The sequence below is a fragment of the Pelobates fuscus genome, chromosome 5 (assembly GCF_036172605.1).
Source record: "Pelobates fuscus isolate aPelFus1 chromosome 5, aPelFus1.pri, whole genome shotgun sequence".
Lineage (NCBI taxonomy): Eukaryota > Metazoa > Chordata > Amphibia > Anura > Pelobatidae > Pelobates > Pelobates fuscus.
In genome coordinates, this window is record NC_086321.1 from 176070417 (window position 1) to 176089976 (window position 19560).

Consider the following 19560-nt stretch of genomic DNA (forward strand, 5'->3'; position numbering starts at 1 on the left):
GATCGGGTTGGGATGTCGTCATGACGTCGGCTACTGAACGCCGCGTCATAAAAGGAAGTGGATCCCTCGCGGCCGGCGTGTAAACGACCGAGGGAACCGCGAGGAACGAGTGATTCAACCCTTTTGCGAGGAAGATCGTCCAAGTGTCTCACCTCCACAGAGGTAGAGACAGCAGGTACCCTGACAGTACCCCCCCCCCCCTCAGAAACGCCCACCGGGCGGAAGGAACCGGGACGAGATGGAAAACGGGAGTGAAAAGCCCTGCGGAGGCGAGGCGCATGCACATCCTCCTGAGGTATCCAAGACCTCTCCTCAGGACCATATCCCTTCCAATCAACCAGATATTGTAACTTCCCCCCGGAGATACGAGAATCGATGATGGAATTGATTTCATACTCCTCTTGTCCCTCAACCTGAACAGAGCGAGGAGCGGAAGCAGTGGAGGAAAACTTGTTACATATTAGGGGTTTTAACAAGGAAACATGAAAGGAGTTAGGAATGCGTAAGGCAGATGGAAGAGCCAGACGATACGCAACTGGGTTAATTCGAGTCAGGACCCTGTAAGGTCCAATGTAACGAGGAGCGAATTTCATAGAAGGAACCTTCAAGCGAATGTTTTTGGTACTCAACCATACCCTGTCCCCTGGAACAAAGACTGGAGCCGCCCTTCTATGTTTATCAGCGTGTTTCTTGAACAACATGGAATTATGCAGAAGAATTTGTCGAGTCTGATCCCACAACTTCCTCAGATTGGCAACATGAACATCAACCGACGGTACTCCTTGGGAAGGAGAAACCGAGGGAATAATGGAGGGATGAAAGCCATAATTCATGAAAAAGGGGCTAGAACGAGTAGAATCACAAACGAGATTGTTGTGTGCGAACTCTGCCCAAGGAATCAGACCAACCCAATCGTCCTGGTGTTCGGAGACGAAACAACGCAAATATTGTTCGATCTTTTGATTAGTGCGTTCAGCAGCTCCGTTAGACAGGGGATGATAGGCAGAAGAGAAATTCAATTTGATACCCATTTGAGAGCAGAATGACTTCCAAAAACGGGAAACAAATTGGGAACCTCTATCAGAAACAATTTCGGAAGGTATCCCATGTAAACGAAATATCTCTTTAGCGAATATCTCAGCCAATTCAGGAGAAGATGGAAGTTTAGGTAAGGGCACGAAATGAGCCATCTTAGTAAACCTGTCAACCACCGTGAGAATCACAGTCTGTTTTTTAGAAACAGGTAAATCGACAATGAAGTCCATAGCCAAACAGGTCCATGGTTTCTCGGGAATTTCCAAGGGATGCAAAAGCCCACATGGAAGCGTCTGAGGTCGTTTAATCTTCATACAGACCTCACATGCTTCGACGAAATCCCTAATATCTTTACGTAAGGTGGGCCACCAGAAATCTTTGGCTATTAAGGAGCATGTCTTACGAATGCCAGGATGACCAGCCACCTTACTATTGTGAAAGCATTGTAGCAGTTCTAGTTGGAGTTCAGCAGGAACAAAATGCCGTGACTCAGGACTCTGTCTAGGAGCCAGATGTTGTAGCTTCATAATCTCGGCAAGCAACGGAGAATGAATCCTGAGGCTAGTGTTGGCGATAATATTGCACTTGGGAACTATAGAAGAGAAAACCGTCTCAGATATAGTAGAAGGTTCATGTTGGCGAGACAAAGCATCGGCCTTAGAATTCTTAGAACCAGGTCTATAAGTGAGCACGTAATTGAAATGGGTGAGGAACAAGGACCAACGAGCTTGTCTGGCGGATAAGCGCTTGGCCTCCCCAATATAAGACAAGTTCTTGTGATCCGTCAGAATAGTAACAGGATGCAAGGTCCCCTCCAATAAATGTCTCCACTCCTTTAAGGCCATGATAACAGCTAGTAGTTCCCCGTCACCAATATCATATCTGCTTTCAGTCCCAGATAGTTTCTTGGAAAAAAAAACACATGGATGTAATGGTTTATCCACGCCTAACCTTTGAGACAAGATGGCACCTATACCTGTCTCTGAGGCGTCTACCTCGAGTAGGAAAGGTAAAGTTGTATCGGGGTGAACTAAAATTGGTGCAGAAGCAAAAAGTTCCTTAAGTGTCTTGAAGGCAACGAGAGCTTCAGTAGACCAATTATTAGTGTCAGCCCCCTGTCTGGTCATATTGGTAATAGGAGCAATAATGGAAGAGTATCCTTTAATGAAACGCCTATAATAATTGGAGAATCCAATAAACCTCTGAATGGCCTTGAGACCCCTAGGTAATGGCCAATCTAAAATAGACTGGAGTTTATCTGGATCCATTTTAAAGCCTTCCCCAGAAATCACGTAACCAAGAAAGTTTATCTGAGATTGATCAAAACTACATTTCTCCAATTTGCAGTGCAATCCATGTTGTAGGAGTTTGCGCAATACCCTTCTGACTTGTCTGTGGTGGGTCTCAATTTCTCTAGAGTGTATTAGTATATCATCTAAATATACAATAACACAATCCTGTTGAAATTCCCTAAGAACTTCATTGATCAGATCCTGAAATACTGCCGGTGCATTACAGAGCCCAAAAGGCATTACCGTGTACTCATAGTGCCCATATCGAGTGTTGAACGCTGTTTTCCACTCGTCTCCCTGCTGAATTTTTACCAAGTTATACGCCCCTCTGAGATCCAACTTGGTGAAAATCTTGGAACCCTTTAAACGATCAAAGAGCTCAGTAATCAAGGGAATTGGGTATGCATTTCTGATAGTTATTTTATTCAAACCTCGGTAATCAATGCAAGGCCTTAACGTGCCATCCTTTTTATTCACAAAAAAAAAAAAAACGGCCCCGGCAGGCGAGGATGATCTCCTAATGAATCCCTTGTCTAGATTCTCACGGATATACTCCTCTAAGACTAAGTTCTCCTTAGTGGATAAAGGATATACATTGCCCCTCGGAGGCATAGTACCAGGTAGGAGATTAATCTTGCAATCAAAGGACCTGTGTGGAGGTAAAGTATCCGCATTCTTCTTGTCAAAGACTGCCTTTAAATCTATGTATCGAGACGGTATTTGTGAGTCTGTAGACTGGGTGGAGTTAACCGGTGTATTACCTACGCAAAGTGGTGAGACTTTCTGTAAACACCTGTCCTGGCAACCCTGACCCCATGAAGTTCTCCCCTAGCTCCCAATCAATAATAGGGTTATGTTTCTTTAACCATGGATACCCCAGAACTATAGGAACAGAAGGGGAAGAGATAAGCATAAGGGATATATCCTCCTCGTGTAAGATACCAACAGTCAAAATAACAGGTATAGTCTCATGAGAAATCACAGGTTCAGATAATGGTCTACCATCTATGGCCTCAGCGGCCAAGGGAGTATCTCTTAGCTGAGATGGGATAGAGTGTTTAGAGACAAAAACTTGGTTGATAAAGCTCTCAGCAGCTCCGGAGTCTATCAATGCCATAGTCTTTATTACTCCCTTCTCCCATGCTAAAGAAACCGGTAGTAGAAGCCTGTGATCTTTATAATTGTGTATAGAGGACAAAATAGAAACACCCAAGGCCTGTCCTCTAGAGAAACTTAGGTGCAAGCGTTTCCCGGACGATTAGGACAATTTAGGCGAAGGTGCCCTCTTACTCCACAATACATACACACTCCCTCCTTTCTTCTGTACTGTCTCTCCTCTTCTGAGAGGCGAGTATTGCCTATTTGCATAGGTTCAGAAAAAACTGGGATAGTGGTTTGAGGACTTTGAAATAAAGGCGCTAGTTTAAAGGAAGATCTACGAATATTATCACGAGTGTTCTGTCTCTCTCTTAAACGTTCGTCAATACGAGAAATAAAAGAAATTAAATCCTCCAAATTTTCAGGGAGCTCTCTAGTGGCCACCTCGTCTAGGATTACATCAGATAATCCGTTTACAAATACGTCTATATAGGCCTGTTCATTCCACTTAACTTCTGCCGCCAAAGACCTGAACTCTAGTGCATAATCCACAAGGGTTTGGTTATCTTGTCTAAGGCGCAATAGTAATCTAGCTGCATTGACCTTTCTACCTGGAGGGTCAAAAGTTCTTCTAAAAGCAGCGACAAAGGCATTATAATTATAGACTAACGGATTCTCATTCTCCCACAGAGGATTGGCCCATCTCAGAGCCTTATCAATGAGGAGTGTGATAATGAATCCAACCTTTGCCCTATCTGTAGGGTAAGAGCGAGGTTGTAATTCAAAATGAATACCAATTTGGTTTAAGAAACCACGGCACTTCTCCGGAGAACCACCATAACGTACAGGAGGTGTAATACGGGAAGAAGCACCTACAGTGGCTACTTCTAGACCTGAACTTACAGGAGAGATGGGCGTAGCCCGCATCTCCTCCGGTGGATTACTAGATCGAGATAATAAAGCTTGCAGCGCTAGAGCCATCTGGTCCATTCTGTGATCCATGGCATCAAATCTAGAATCGGAAGAACCAACCTGAGTGTTTGTACCTGCAGGATCCATGGCCCTGTCGTAATGTCAGGATCGGGACAGGGATCCAACACGCAGAGTACAAACAGGTACAGGGTACGTATACCGGACCTTAGAATGGCCGGACTAACGTAAGTAGTAGTAAAGAATGGTCTAGAGACAAGCCGAGGTCGAGGGAACGAGAGAGCAGGTAAACGAGAGACAAGCCGAGTCAAAGGGTAATAGAGGTAAACGAGGTAGAACAGACAAGCCGGGTCAAAACCAAAGAAACTAACAGCATACAAGAGCACTGAGTGACTAGACAAGCTAGAACCAGGCCCGGACTGGCCATCGGGCAAACCGGGCAAATGCCCGGTGGGCCGCGATGGCCACGGGCCGAGGCCGGGGAGATCCAGCCGGTCTATGCAGGGCCGGCGCTATCCGAGCGCCGGCCCCGCTGTGTTGCATGAAGGGCCGGTGGGGAGATCGAAGATCTCCCTCACCGGCCCACATGCTCTCAAATGCGGCCGCCGGCTGGGAGAGAGAGAGGGAGGGAGCCAGCCTGGAGAGGCGGACCCGGCGGAGCTCTAACTTGCAGCTCCGCCGGGTTTTTCTCGTGAGATCCGGGCCGTTGCCATGGCAACCGGCCCGGTCTCGCGCTAGAGTTCACTTACCACGAGGACCACCAGGGATGGATGTCAGCGCTCCCCCCCCCCCCCCTTCCAGGCTACAGGTAAGAAGGGAAGGGGGGGAGGGGATATAATATATTTCTTTTAAATAATAAAAAATAAAAAAACTCAATAACTCAATATTGGCATTTACACAATACATACACAATCCTTGCAAACACACACATCACCCTCACCCAGCACCCAAACATACTCACCCAGCACCCAAACATACTCACCCAGCACCCAAACATACTCACCCAGCACCCAAACATACTCACCCAGCACCCAAACATACTCACCCAGCACCCAAACATACTCACCCAGCACCCAAACATACTCACCCAGCACCCAAACATACTCACCCAGCACCCAAACATACTCACCCAGCACCCTCACACTCACCCAGCACCCTCACACTCACCCAGCACCCTCACACTCACCCAGCACCCTCACACTCACCCAGCACCCTAACGTACTCACCCAGCATCCCAACGCTCACCCAGAACCCTAGCTCACACAGCACCCTCACTCACATAGCACCCTAACACACACAGCACCCTAACACACACACAGCACCTTCGCACAGCACCCTAACACATAGCACCCACACAGCGCCCTCACACACACATACTGCATCCTCCCACACACACAGCACCTTCCCACACACACTATACTCCTCACAAATGCACACTACACCCCTCACACACACAGCAGCCCCCAAACACACTGCACCACTCACACACACACTCACTAGATCTTCTATACGCACTCCTTCACACACACTAGATCCCCTACACACAGACGCTGCACCACCTACACACACACTACATTTCTGACATACACACTCTGGATACCCTATGCACACACTATATTCCATTTAAGCAAACACATAGTGTCTCCATAAATGGGATACCGTGAGTATCCCAATTATGGAAACCCCTGAGACAAGTTTCAAGCAAACACAACGCAAGCATGTTATTAAATTTGCTTGCGCTGTGCAGAACAAATACAGGGCCCTTTTCTCATGCCCTGGAAGAGCATTGAACCAACATGCTCACTTTGAGATGGGGCGTGCTTGTCATTGGGGATGACAAAACACACCCTATCTGGCCCCGCCCCCTTTTCAGTGGGCCGCTGTGAATAAAAAATGCCCGGGCCGAATTTTTTCCCCAGTCCGGCCCTGGCTAGAACCACGACAGGGCAATGAACAAACGTAGAAAGCCCTCTTTTATACCATGATTCTAAACAGGTAATCACGCCCCCGACGAATCCTCATTCGTGCTTGGGGCTTGATTGACAGATCGGGTTGGGATGTCGTCATGACGTCGGCTACTGAACGCCGCGTCATAAAAGGAAGTGGATCCCTCGCTGCCGGCGTGTAAACGACCGAGGGAACCGCGAGGAACGAGTGATTCAACCCTTTTGCGAGGAAGATCGTCCAAGTGTCTCACCTCCACAGAGGTAGAGACAGCAGGTACCCTGACACTGCCCTCCCCACACTGTAACCCCTTCACTCCCTGCCCTCCCCAATGTAACCCCTTCACTCCCTTGCCCCCCTCCCCACACTGTAACCCCTTCACTCCCTGCCCTCCCCACACTGTAACCCCTTCACTCCCTGCCCTCCCCACACTGTAACCCCTTCACTCCCTGCCCTCCCCACACTGTAACCCCTTCACTCCCTGCCCCCCTCCACACACTGTAACCCCTTCACTCCCTGCCCCCCTCCACACACTGTAACCCCTTCACTCCCTGCTCCACTCCACACACTGTAACCCCTTCACTCCCAGCCCCTCTCTCCACACTGTAACCTCTTCACTCCCAGCCCCCTCCCTACACTAACTCCTTCACTCCCTGCCCTCCCCCATGTAACCCCTTCACTCCCTGCCCCCCTCCCCACTCTGTAACCCCTTCACTCCCTGCCCCCCTCCCCACACTGTAACCCCTTCACTCCCAGCCCCCTCCCTACACTGTAACCCCTTCACTCCCAGCCCCCTCCCTACACTGTAACCCCTTCACTCCCAGCCCCCTCCCTACACTGTAACCCCTTCACTCCCAGCCCTCCTCCCCACACTGTAACCCCTTCACTCCCAGCCCCCTCCCTACACTGTAACCCCTTCACTCCCTGACCCCCTCCCTACACTGTAACCCCTTCACTCCCTGACCCCCTCCCTACACTGTAACTCCTTCACTCCCTGCCCTCCCCCATGTAACCCCTTCACTCCCTGCCCCCCTCCCCACTCTGTAACCCCTTCACTCCCTGCCCCCTCCCCACACTGTAACCCCTTCACTCCCAGCCCCCCCACACTGTAACCCCTTCTCTCCCAGCCCCCTCCCTACACTGTAACCCCTTCACTCCCAGCCCTCCTCCCCACACTGTAACCCCTTCACTCCCAGCCCCCTCCCTACACTGTAACTCCTTCACTCCATGCCCTCCCCATGTAACCCCTTCACTCCCTGCCCCCCTCCCCACACTAACCCCTTCACTCCCTGCCCCCCTCCCCACACTGTAACCCCTTCACTCCCTGCCCCCCCCACACTGTAACCCCTTCACTCCCTGCCCCCCCTCACACTGTAACCCCTTCACTCCCAGCCCCCTCCCTACACTGTAACCCCTTCACTCCCAGCCCCCTCCCTACACTGTAACTCCTCACTCCCTGCCCTCCCCACACTGTAGCCCCTTCACTCCCAGCCCCCTCCCTACACTGTAACTCCTTCACTCCCTGTCCTCCCCCATGTAACCCCTTCACTCCCTGCCCCCCTCCCACACTGTAACCCCTTCACTCCCTGCCCTCCCCATGTAACCCCTTCACTCCCTGCCCCTCTCCCTACACTGTAACCCCTTCACTCCCAGCCCTCCTCCCCACACTGTAACCCCTTCACTCCCAGCCCCCTCCCTACACTGTAACCCCTTCACTCCCAGCCCTCCTCCCCACACTGTAACCCCTTCACTCCCAGCCCCCTCCCTACACTGTAACCCCTTCACTCCCAGCCCCCTCCCTACACTGTAACCCCTTCACTCCCAGCCCCTCCCTACACTGTAACTCCTTCACTCCCTGCCCTCCCCCATGTAACTCCTTCACTCCCTGCCCTCCCCACACTGTAACCCCTTCACTCCCTGACCCCCTCCCCACACTGTAACCCCTTCACTCCCTGACCCCCTCCCCACACTGTAACCCCTTCACTCCCTGCCCCCCTCCCCACACTGTAACCCCTTCACTCCCTGCCCCCCCACACTGTAACCCCTTCACTCCCTGACCCCCTCCCCACACTGTAACCCCTTCACTCCCTGACCCCCTCCCCACACTGTAACCCCTTCACTCCCAGCCCCCTCCCTACACTGTAACCCCTTCACTCCCAGCCCTCCTCCCCACACTGTAACCCCTTCACTCCCAGCCCCCTCCCTACACTGTAACTCCTTCACTCCCTGCCCCCCTCCCACACTGTAACCCCTTCACTCCCTGCCCTCCCCATGTAACCCCTTCACTCCCTGCCCCTCTCCCTACACTGTAACCCCTTCACTCCCAGCCCTCCTCCCCACACTGTAACCCCTTCACTCCCAGCCCCCTCCCTACACTGTAACCCCTTCACTCCCAGCCCTCCTCCCCACACTGTAACCCCTTCACTCCCAGCCCCCTCCCTACACTGTAACCCCTTCACTCCCAGCCCCCTCCCTACACTGTAACCCCTTCACTCCCAGCCCCCTCCCTACACTGTAACTCCTTCACTCCCTGCCCTCCCCCATGTAACTCCTTCACTCCCTGCCCTCCCCACACTGTAACCCCTTCACTCCCTGCCCCCCTCCCCACACTGTAACCCCTTCACTCCCTGACCCCCTCCCCACACTGTAACCCCTTCACTCCCTGACCCCCTCCCCACACTGTAACCCCTTCACTCCCTGCCCCCCCACACTGTAACCCCTTCACTCCCTGCCCCCCCACACTGTAACCCCTTCACTCCCTGCCCCCCCACACTGTAACCCCTTCACTCCCAGCCCCCTCCCTACACTGTAACCCCTTCACTCCCAGCCCTCCTCCCCACACTGTAACCCCTTCACTCCCAGCCCCCTCCCTACACTGTAACTCCTTCACTCCCTGCCCCCTCCCCACACTGTAACCCCTTCACTCCCTGCCCCCCCACACTGTAACCCCTTCACTCCCTGCCCTCCCCACACTGTAGCCCCTTCACTCCCGCCCCCCCTCCCCACACTGTAGCCCCTTCACGCACGACTGCTGCAACTGTCTGCTATTTCCTGCTGTGATCCGATTGGCTGATTTGCATGAATACCACCTTTGTGTGGAGACAAGCTGTCTTTTATTTGCAACATTGTAAGTGCAATATTTGTAATAAATTGTAATACTTTTTATACAATCTGCACCATCATTTCTCTTCCTTTGAGTGAGCAAAGAATATTGATCATTCTACATCAGGAGTTACATCGCTGGAAGCCCATTCCATCGCTATTATTCCCTATTAGGGGAGATACGCCTGAATTCATCTTGATTTTGTGAGTTCTCTACCACCCCCACCTTTCATATGTGTTAACCATATTACACTATATATTTTTTATATTCTTTCTATAGATATTCATATTGAATACATCTAAGATATCCAGTTTGTATCCATTTTTATTATCACTTTATGGTGAATCACACGTTTTTTTCCTTTTGGTTTTTTTTCTTTTCTTTCAAAACCTTAATGACTTGAAGAGGATCTGCAAAGAGGAGTGGGAAAAATATCACATCTGACATGTGTGCAAACCTGGTGGCCAACTACAAGAAACACCTGTCCTATGTGATTGCCAACAAGGGTTTTGCCACCAAGTACTAAGTCTAAGGGGTCAAATACTTATTTCACTCATTGACATGCAAATCAATTTATAAAAAAAACTTTTTTGACATGCGTTTTTCTGGATTTTTAATTTTGTTATTCTGTCTCTCAAGGTTAAAATACACCTACCATTAAAATTATAGACTGATAGGCTAGCCATATATGATAATGCTCTCATGTGTTAAACAAGAATGCTAAGGGCTAGCAGAATATAAATGCTTGCCTCAAGAAAACTTATCAAATTCTGACTAAAGATCCCACCCCATCCTTTATGGTGGAAATGTGTACCTTGCTGACTAAAGCTTTAGAGTCACATTTCATCACTAAAAATTAATATGATTTTATGTACATTAGGCAACCAACCTTGCCCATTTTCTATTGCTTTTTCTAAGGTGCATAAATCCCTGACAGACCCAACAGGGAGACCAATTGTGTCTGGGTGCTATACAGCAATGGGTGGACTTTTAAATACTTGCGGTTATGACGTGCTCGGACATCGTTGTTTTAGTTGTTCTTCCCTTATTTACATCCAATGAGCAAATAAGGGAAGAACAACTAAAACAAATAAAAATGAGATTTCTAAATCGAGGCTACAATAATCAACAATTGGATGTAGCCTTACAACAGGCCAGAGATTTTACTCCAAAAAATGTTGTAAAAACACAGAACCATTTAATTTGTCCAATAACATACAATGATACAACTGTTAAGTTATCAAATATTGTTAAAAGAAACTGGAATATGTTGGCACAAGACTCCACACTTCCACCAACATTCAAGCAGAAGCCCCTAATATGTTACAAGCGCAACAGGAATCTCCGTGATATATTGGTCAAAACGGATCCAACACAAAGTTATGTGCGGAAAGGGAAGACACAGAAACGAGGCAGTGTCAGGTGTTTAGGCTGTGTGACATGTAGCCATATGGTACCGTCACGAACCTTTAACCATCCTCATACCAGTAAGAAGTTCCATATAAATCACACAATTACCTGTAAAACACAGTTTGTCATATATAAACTCACCTGTCCTTGTGGTCTATCCTACATAGGCAAAACTGAAACACCCTTATAGGAGCGTATACGAGGAAACCGGTACAATATTCGCACAGCCTATAAAGATGGGAATAGCGACAAACCGGCCGCAAAGCATTTTTTGGACAATCGACATCCACTTACATCTCTTAAATTTACAGCAATAGACCACATCCCGGAACCACGTCGAGGTGGAAATAAAGGAAAGATGCTCCTCAACAGAGAAACCTATTGGATATTCCGATTGGATACAGTCTCTCCAAAGAGCCTTAACGAAATGATAACATATCATTCCTTTCATTAACATGAGTCTTGCTTGTACTAATTGTTTTTAATGTACAGGAGCTGACAACCAGGTTATATTGTCAGTTAGCTATTATATAGTTAAGCGCTATATAGGTACTTTAATTGAATAAGTCCAATAGCCTTAGTTATGGGCATCACATTAATTAGTAGCACCGTTATTTTAACAGGATATATTGTCAGTTAGCCATTATATAGTTAAGTGTCCAATAGCCTCAGCCATAGGCATCCCATTAATTAGTAGCACTGTGACTTTAACAGTTAAAAGTATTATTATGACACAGCTACTTTTGATTTAATTTTGGATGTAATTAAAACAATATCAGTAACTGACATTTCAAGCAATATAGCTATGTCGCTCCATTTGTAGTCAATATGCAAGTACAAGGTGTACACATAGTATATTTTATATAGTATTTACTAAAGGCTTTTGATGCAAGTCATACATTGCACAACACCAATATTGATATGTAAATAATTAGTAAATCAATATATCAACTATTTTGGAAAAAGGCAAAAGCACTTTAATATGTTTTTTATATTTCACTTTTTTTAGTATAATTGAAAGCACTTTAAGTACAAATGATTTACAGTACATACAAGAAATCTACTAGCACTGGCAATTTTGTTCATAGAAATCTTTAGATATAGATAAAGGTTTTTTCTTTAATATGTATGCACTTAGTTTTACATGGGGAGATTGCTATACTCCTTATATATACACACACACACAAGTTTTTTTTTTAATATGGAATTATGCAAGATCACTGAGCCTATTGTCCAGTAATAAGCCTGTAATGGTATACCCTTTCAGGCTGTGGACTAGTAGATCCTTAATATGCCTTGTACAGCATGTTACATACAATAATGTAATTTTAATTTCAATTTTTATTAATTACTTTTCCTTTGAAATCTCTTTTTTGACTTCTATCCCTTTTCACACACTTTGTGGCTATTCACTATTCGGCTTCTGCTTGTATCTTGATCCTAGGCGGTAGCCACGGTGATGATGACCGTCTTGCCGTGGTAAGGCTTATCGTGATGTCATCACGCATGGACCGCAGGTCAATGTGAGGGCGCGGGGATTTCGCGCATGCGCGGTGATGTGTGGGGAACGCCGGAGATTAGGCTTGACACATGGGGTAAGTCACTTTTCTATAATTAATGCAGTTATAAAAACCTGTACATGGGTTTTTTATTTTATACTTGGGAGACTTCGTTGAACACAAATATGAGTGTTCTAAATCAGTAAAACGTATTCAGACGATGAAATCTCCAGTAAAAGTGCAGTTTTTGTGTAAAATAAAATGCAAAAAAACTAAGAAAAATGCTAACTTTGGCCAGCGTTTGTGACCAAGTGGCTACTACAAAAGACTGGACATACCCCATTTTGAATACCCTGGGTTGTCTACTTTTAAAAATGGTATCCCATGATGGGGTTAATTTTAATTCCTGGGCTGCTATATGGTCTCAAAGGCAACATAAGCCCAGCAAACCAATCTGGCTAATTTCAATGTGCAAACATGGAAAAGCCCTACATTTGACCCCTGTAAGTTTGCAAAGGCCCATAAAACCTGTACATTGGGGGCACTGTTGTACTCGGGAGATGTTGCTGAACACACATCTGGGGTTTCTTTGTCAGTAACACATAAACGGAACTAAAAATCCATGCCTAAAGTACAATGTGAGAGAAAAATAACAAAAAAAACAACTATCCAAAAGTTTGACAGAGACTGGTGGTAGAATTAGTGCATGGAAAGTGTTAAAATACCACCATTTGAAATACCCTAGGGTGTCTACTTTTTAAAAATATATGGTTTGATGGGGGTGAATTACATTGACCGGCTTCAAAAATGTCCCAAATAGGACATGGGTGCATGATGACCAGATGTGAAAATTCCAAATTGGAAATCTGGAATGCGCACCCTCCAAATAAGGTCTTTTAGCCCCCAGAGAACCCCACACACCATGGGTGGTATCACTGTACTCAGGAGATGTTGCTGAACACATATTGGGGTGTTCTCTGGCCCCCATATTGGGGTGTTCTCAGTACATATATTCTTAAATTGCTATGAGTCTCAAAAAAATCACCAATTATTTTTTTTATTTGGCATAGATTGGTGGTAAAATGGCTGCATGAAAAGATTCAGAATACCCCAGGTTTAATACCTTAGGTTGTCTTCTTTTAAAAAATATATACATGTGAAGGGTTATTTGGGGATTCTTGACAGATATCAGTGTTACAATGTAACTTGTGTTAATATTGAAAAAAATTGGTTTGGAAATAAAGTGCTACTTGTGCTTATAGCCCTATAACTTTCCAAAAAAAAAAAAAAAAAAACTCAGGACAAAATTTAGAAACTATTTAGCATGGGTGTTTTTTGGCAGTTGTAGATGCGCAACATATTTTGGGGGTCAAAGTTCAAAAAAGTGTGTATTTCAATTTTTTCATCATATTTTATATTTTTTGTTATAGTAAATTATATGATATGATGAAAATAATGGTATCTCTAGAAAGACCATTTAATAGCGAGAAAAACAGTATATAATATGTGTGGTTACAGTAAATGAGGAAGAGGAAAATTACAGCTAAACACAAACAACACAGAAATGTAAAAAGAGCCTTGGTCCCAGTGGCAAGAATTTAGAAAAACGGTCTGGTCACTAAGTGGTTAATGGGGAATTTGTACTACCTTTATCTTTTGCAACTTCCTGGTTCCCTCTCTGGCGTTTTGGGACACAGTGTACAGGGGAGGTTTGGATGAGTCTAGTTTAAGGATGCAGACGTTCTACCTCTCTTTGTAAATAGCCTCTTCCCTACCTGTACAGAGGTGGACACCACCCACCTCTTATGCCCCTGTTTTAATACGGTTTATATTTTCTTTTTAGGTGGACCATTATTTTTTGTATCATTGAGAATAAATTCTAAGGGTTTTTTGGCAACTTTTAATACGTTTGTGCTTCCTTTCAGTGTATCCCACAATTTTGTGTAACACTGGGATTTTTGTTCTCATTGTCAGTAGTTTGCCTCAATTATAGCTAGCTTGTCGTAATAGTAAGTAGTAAAGAATACATGCTAAAACATAAGACAATGTGCCAAAAGTAATAATAAAAAAATTAAAAAAATAGTATAGTGAGATGGTGGTCACCAAAGCTAAAAAGTTTAAATACTAGGGCTCAAGGAAGCCGGTGGGGTTTCAATTTGTGCTATCTCCCAGGAATAAATATACAAAATTGTATTTAGCTGGCACATCACTACTGTACAACTCTTTCACATGGATATACCATCTTCTGATATTTTTTGTCGGATATATGGCCAGTGCGGAACTTATAGACACGTGTGGTGGACGTGCCTGGTAGTGATGCCATTTTGGAAGGAGTTGGGGATATATTGGCAGCTGTCTTCCAGATTAGATCTTTTGCAAATGCTTCTATCACGCCCTACGGAGGGTTTTCCAAGATGAGCTCAAAAACTTTTTAACAAGATAACATTGCCTGCTGGGAGGGCGCTAGCTGCATCTTGGATGAGTAGTTATGTTTCATTGATCAGGGAGATTAGAGTCAAAATCCAAGACAATCACTTTCAGCATTTAAAAAAAATATGGACGCCATGGCAAGACTACACTTCCTCACTGAAGTTTGGGCATACTTTTCTAATGTAATATTTTTATCACAGTGGGTTTTTCACCTTATCCCTATATTCCTTTCCTACCCTTGATTATGTTTTGCCTTTAATTTAACCCCTTAAGGACACATGACATGTCTGACACGTCATGATTCCCTTTTATTCCAGAAGTTTGGTCCTTAAGGGGTTAAACGAAATGTGAGCAACTTGTTCTGTTTATTTCACCTTGATATCTGTACTGTTTACATCGCTTGATTCATAAAGAATTGAAAAGAAAAACAAAACAAAACAATCTTTTTAGCGATCTATGGATCAGGACTTTGTGTCCTAACTTTGGACAGGAGAAAATATACCTATGCTAATTTTCAATATGTATTTTTTATTTATTTTTTGAACAGTACAAGGTAAACTCACCTCCATGCGTGCTATAGTCTGTATGTGTAGGGGGTGGTCCTTTAACAGTTTTCCAAATGCAAATCGCTTGGCTGCATACTCCCTTCCTAGATTAATCACCCTGAAAAGGTAAACGGCAGATTTAAAGATCGAGGTTGCATTCTCATATGGCCCCTGTGTGTTTTATTTTGTTTTTTAAATATATACCTCACCTCCTCATGCCACCTGCTGCAGCAATCGTATTGTGTATGCGGGTAATAGTCAACATGTTGGAAATTGAAGCGACACCCCTTCCTTCTGGGGAAATCTAGGGCGAGGAAAGGACAACATGACTACAGACTGCATAGGGGTCCACTACTTGGCCACATTATAATATGACTATTCACATACCATTAAAGACTTCGCCCCATCCAAAAGCAGCTCGGCTGTTGGTACTTGTCGAGTACCCAGCTTATCTTTAAGCCTTTGAACCTCTATTCCATTCAGTTTACCCTCAGCATCACGGAGCTCCAGATAAAAAAGAGACAGCCCTCTAGTGCCCTAACAACAAAACGAATAATGTATCAATTATACATTAATAATAAAATAAAAAAAAATACAAACTGAACTGACAAATCACCAGTATACTAGATAGTGTTAATTATATTACATTGTACACCGCTCAAAAAAATAAAGGGAACACTTAAACAACACAATGTAACTCCAGGTCAATCACACTTCTGTGAAATCAAACTGTCCACTTAGGAAGCAACACTGAGTGACAATCAATTTCATATGCTGTTGTGCAAATGGGATAGACAACAGGTGGAAATTATAGGCAATTAGCAAGACACCCCCAATAAAGGAGTGGTTCTGCAGGTGGTGACCACAGACCACTTCTCAGTTCCTATGCTTCCTGGCTGATGTTTTGGTCACTTTTGAATGCTGGCGGTGCTTTCACTCTAGTGGTATCATGAGACGGAGTCTACAACCCACACAAGTGGCTCAGGTCGTGCAGCTCATCCAGGATGGCACATCAATGCGAGCTGTGGCAAGAAGGTTTGCTGTGTCTGTGATCGTAGTGTCCAGAGCATAGAGGCACTACCAGGAGACAGGCCAGTACATCAGGAGACATGGAGGAGGCCGTAGGAGGGCAACAACCCAGCAGCAGGACCACTAACTCCGCCTTTGTGCAAGGAGGAACAGGAGGAGCACTGCCAGAGCCCTGCAAAATGACCTCCACCAGGCCACAAATGTGCATGTGTCTGCTCAAACGGTCAGAAACAGACTCCATGAGGGTGGTATGAGGGCCCAAAGTCCACAGGTGGGGGTTGTGCTTACAGCCCAACACCGTGCAGGATGTTTGGCAAATTCGCCACTGGCGCCCTGTGCTCTTCACAGATGAAAGCAGGTTAACACTGAGCACATGTGACAGACCTGACAGAGTCTGGAGACACCGTGGAGAACATTCTGCTGTCTGCAACATCCTCCAGCATGACCGGTTTGGCAGTGGGTCAGTAATGGTGTGGGGTGGCATTTCTTTGGGGGGGCGCACAGCCCTCCATGTGCTCGCCAGAGGTAGCCTGCCTGCCATTAGGTACAGAGATGAGATCCTCAGACCCCTTGAGAGACCATATGCTGGTGTGGTTGGCCCTGGGTTCCTCCTAATGCAAGACCTCATGTGGCTGTAGTGTGTCAGCAGTTCCTGCAAGACGAAGGCATTGATGCTATGGACTGGCCCGCCCGTTCCCCAGACCTGAATCCAATTGAGCACATCTGGGACATCATGTCTAGCTCCATCCCCCAACATCACGTTGCACCACAGACTGTCCAGGAGTTGGCAGATGCTTTAGTCCAGGTCTGGGAGGAGATCCCTCAGGAGACCATCCGCCACCTCATTAGGAGCATGCACAGGCGTTGCAGGGAGGTCATACAGGCACGTGGAGGCCACAGCATTACTGTACCTCATTTTAACTTGTTTAAAGGACATTACATCAAAGTTGGATTAGCCTGTAGAGTGTTTTTCCACTTTAATTTTGAGTGTGACTCCAAATCCAGACCTCCATGGGTTGAAAATTTTGCTTTCCATTTTTTTATTTTTGTGTGATTTTGTTGTCAGCACATTCAACTATGTAAAGAACAAAGTATTTCAGAGGAATATGTAATTCATTCAGATCTAGGATGTGTTATTTTTGTGTTCCCTTTCTTTTTTGAGCAGTGTATATTGCCATTTATGGTATTTTATGTACAATGATACAATTGAAAGCAATTGTATCATTGTAAATGAAAAAATAAATGTCCACAATATATTCTAAAACAAAATTGTAAAAGTATGTACATTTTGCAGACGGAATTAATCTGTATTCTATAAGGACTGGCCATCGGGCATACCGGGCAAAAGCCCGGTGGGCCGCGATGGCCGTGGGGCCAAGGCCGGCAGGGGAGATCACAGGATCTCCCCGGCCAGCCCCTGCAGGGCCGGCACTATCCGAGCACCGGCCCCGCTGTGTGCCTCCATGGGCCGGTGGGGAGATCAAAGATCTCCCTCACCGGCCCAGAGGCAGTTACAGGCGGCTGCCGGCTGAGTGTGGGAGGGAGGACCGGCGGAGCTCTATCCAGCAGCTCCGCCGGGTCCTCTTGCGAGGTCTGAGTGTTGCCGCGGTTACGCTCAGATCTCGCGAGAGTGAACTCTAGCCTGCAGCACCCTCCATGGCAGCACCCCCCCCTCCTCAATGGATACCTCCCAGGCTAAAATAACCCTGTGAGTTAACAGACAAAGAAAATTAGAAACCTAGAATGTGACGGCAGATAAAAACACCCTCACACACAGCGCCCCTCACACATACAATACGTCCAAATATATATATATATATACACACACATATACACACACACACAAACACAATACAGCACCCCTCACACTGCACCACTACACACATTATGCTCCAGATACACGCTAGATCCCTTACCCTATATGCACTCTTAATCCTTTATATATACACACACACACACACACACACACACACACACACACACACTCTCCTATACACACTCTGGGTCCATTACACACTAGATCTCCTACACACACACACACTACATTCCTTGTCAGCAAACAAACACACCCTCTCTACAACCCCTACACACACTACGTCCCCTATACACACACACTACAGCCCGTATGCACACACTCGTTACATCCCCTATAACACTATGCCCCCTATACACACACTCTCTACAGCCCCTAGCCACACATATTACACCACAAACACAAATGAAGTTGACCTATTTACACAATACCACACCACACTCTACACACACACAATCCCACAAGCAGGCTCCAAACACATGCACCATACACTTTCCTGGCCCTTTTGTCCTCTGGTATCCCACTTGTGGAGACACCAGAGACAATTTAAAAGCAAACACAGCGCAAGCATGTTATTAAATTTGCTTGCGCTGCGCAGAACAAATTCAGGGCCTTTTTCTAATGCCAGAGCTCTTCAGTGAGGCTCTGCGCATTGAACCAACATGCTCACTTTGAGAGGGGGCGTGCTTGTCATTAGTGATGACAAAACACACCCTCTCTTGCCCCGCCCCCTTCTTATGGGGCCGCTCTGATTGAAAAATGCCTAGGCCTAATTTTTTTCCCAGTCCGGCCCTGACTGCACTTGGCTTTCCAAGTGTTTTCATTCAGGTTTGTTTATTAATGAAAATGCTCACACAGTTGAACTACATTTCCTACAATGTGTTTTCAGCAGATATACAGACCCAATTGCCAAAGGAAATACCAGGACTGTCCAAGAAGTCTCAGCTACATATAGGCTTATGCAGAAGCTGAATGTTTACACCAAATGAGGGACATGTAGAGGTCACTATTTCCTTTCTGTCCTTCCTTTCTGTTCTGGTGCAATAGAATGCACAATAATGTTGAGTGTGTATAAATCTCTCACATAATTCCACAGCTATACAACTCAAACACTGTGTGTGTCTCAACAGTTTAAAGTCTGTGTTTTTAAACTGTATTTAACATGTTTAATATACAGTTTTTGTTCTTTGTAAAGGATTACACAATAATGCACCAGTCATGGTACAACTAAAAAATAATAATTACTCTATAAATCATTTACAAATAATGCTGGTAGAATATAATGATAGGCTTGTATGAAGATTCTCCTGCTCTGCATCACAGAGCTACTCCCTTATGAGTCAAAGATCAACCTTTTTGGACCTTGTTCAATTATTATTTTATTATTTATATAGCGCCAGCAAATTCCATAACACCAGGCTCATATTTCTGG

General features: G+C 45.7%; 1 protein-coding gene across 1 annotated transcript in view; it reads right to left on the minus strand.

The window, feature by feature from the left end:
* Positions 1-19560, minus strand: part of LOC134611143 (acyl-CoA dehydrogenase family member 11-like) — a 382909-nt gene that overhangs the window by 25883 nt on the left and 337466 nt on the right. Inside the window, exons 8-10 of the mRNA XM_063454742.1 lie at positions 15674-15823; positions 15496-15590; positions 15305-15404 (exon numbers count right to left, since the gene is read on the minus strand). Of these exons, the coding sequence (XP_063310812.1) occupies positions 15305-15404; positions 15496-15590; positions 15674-15823 (345 nt within the window). The remainder of the gene's footprint in view (positions 1-15304; positions 15405-15495; positions 15591-15673; positions 15824-19560) is intronic.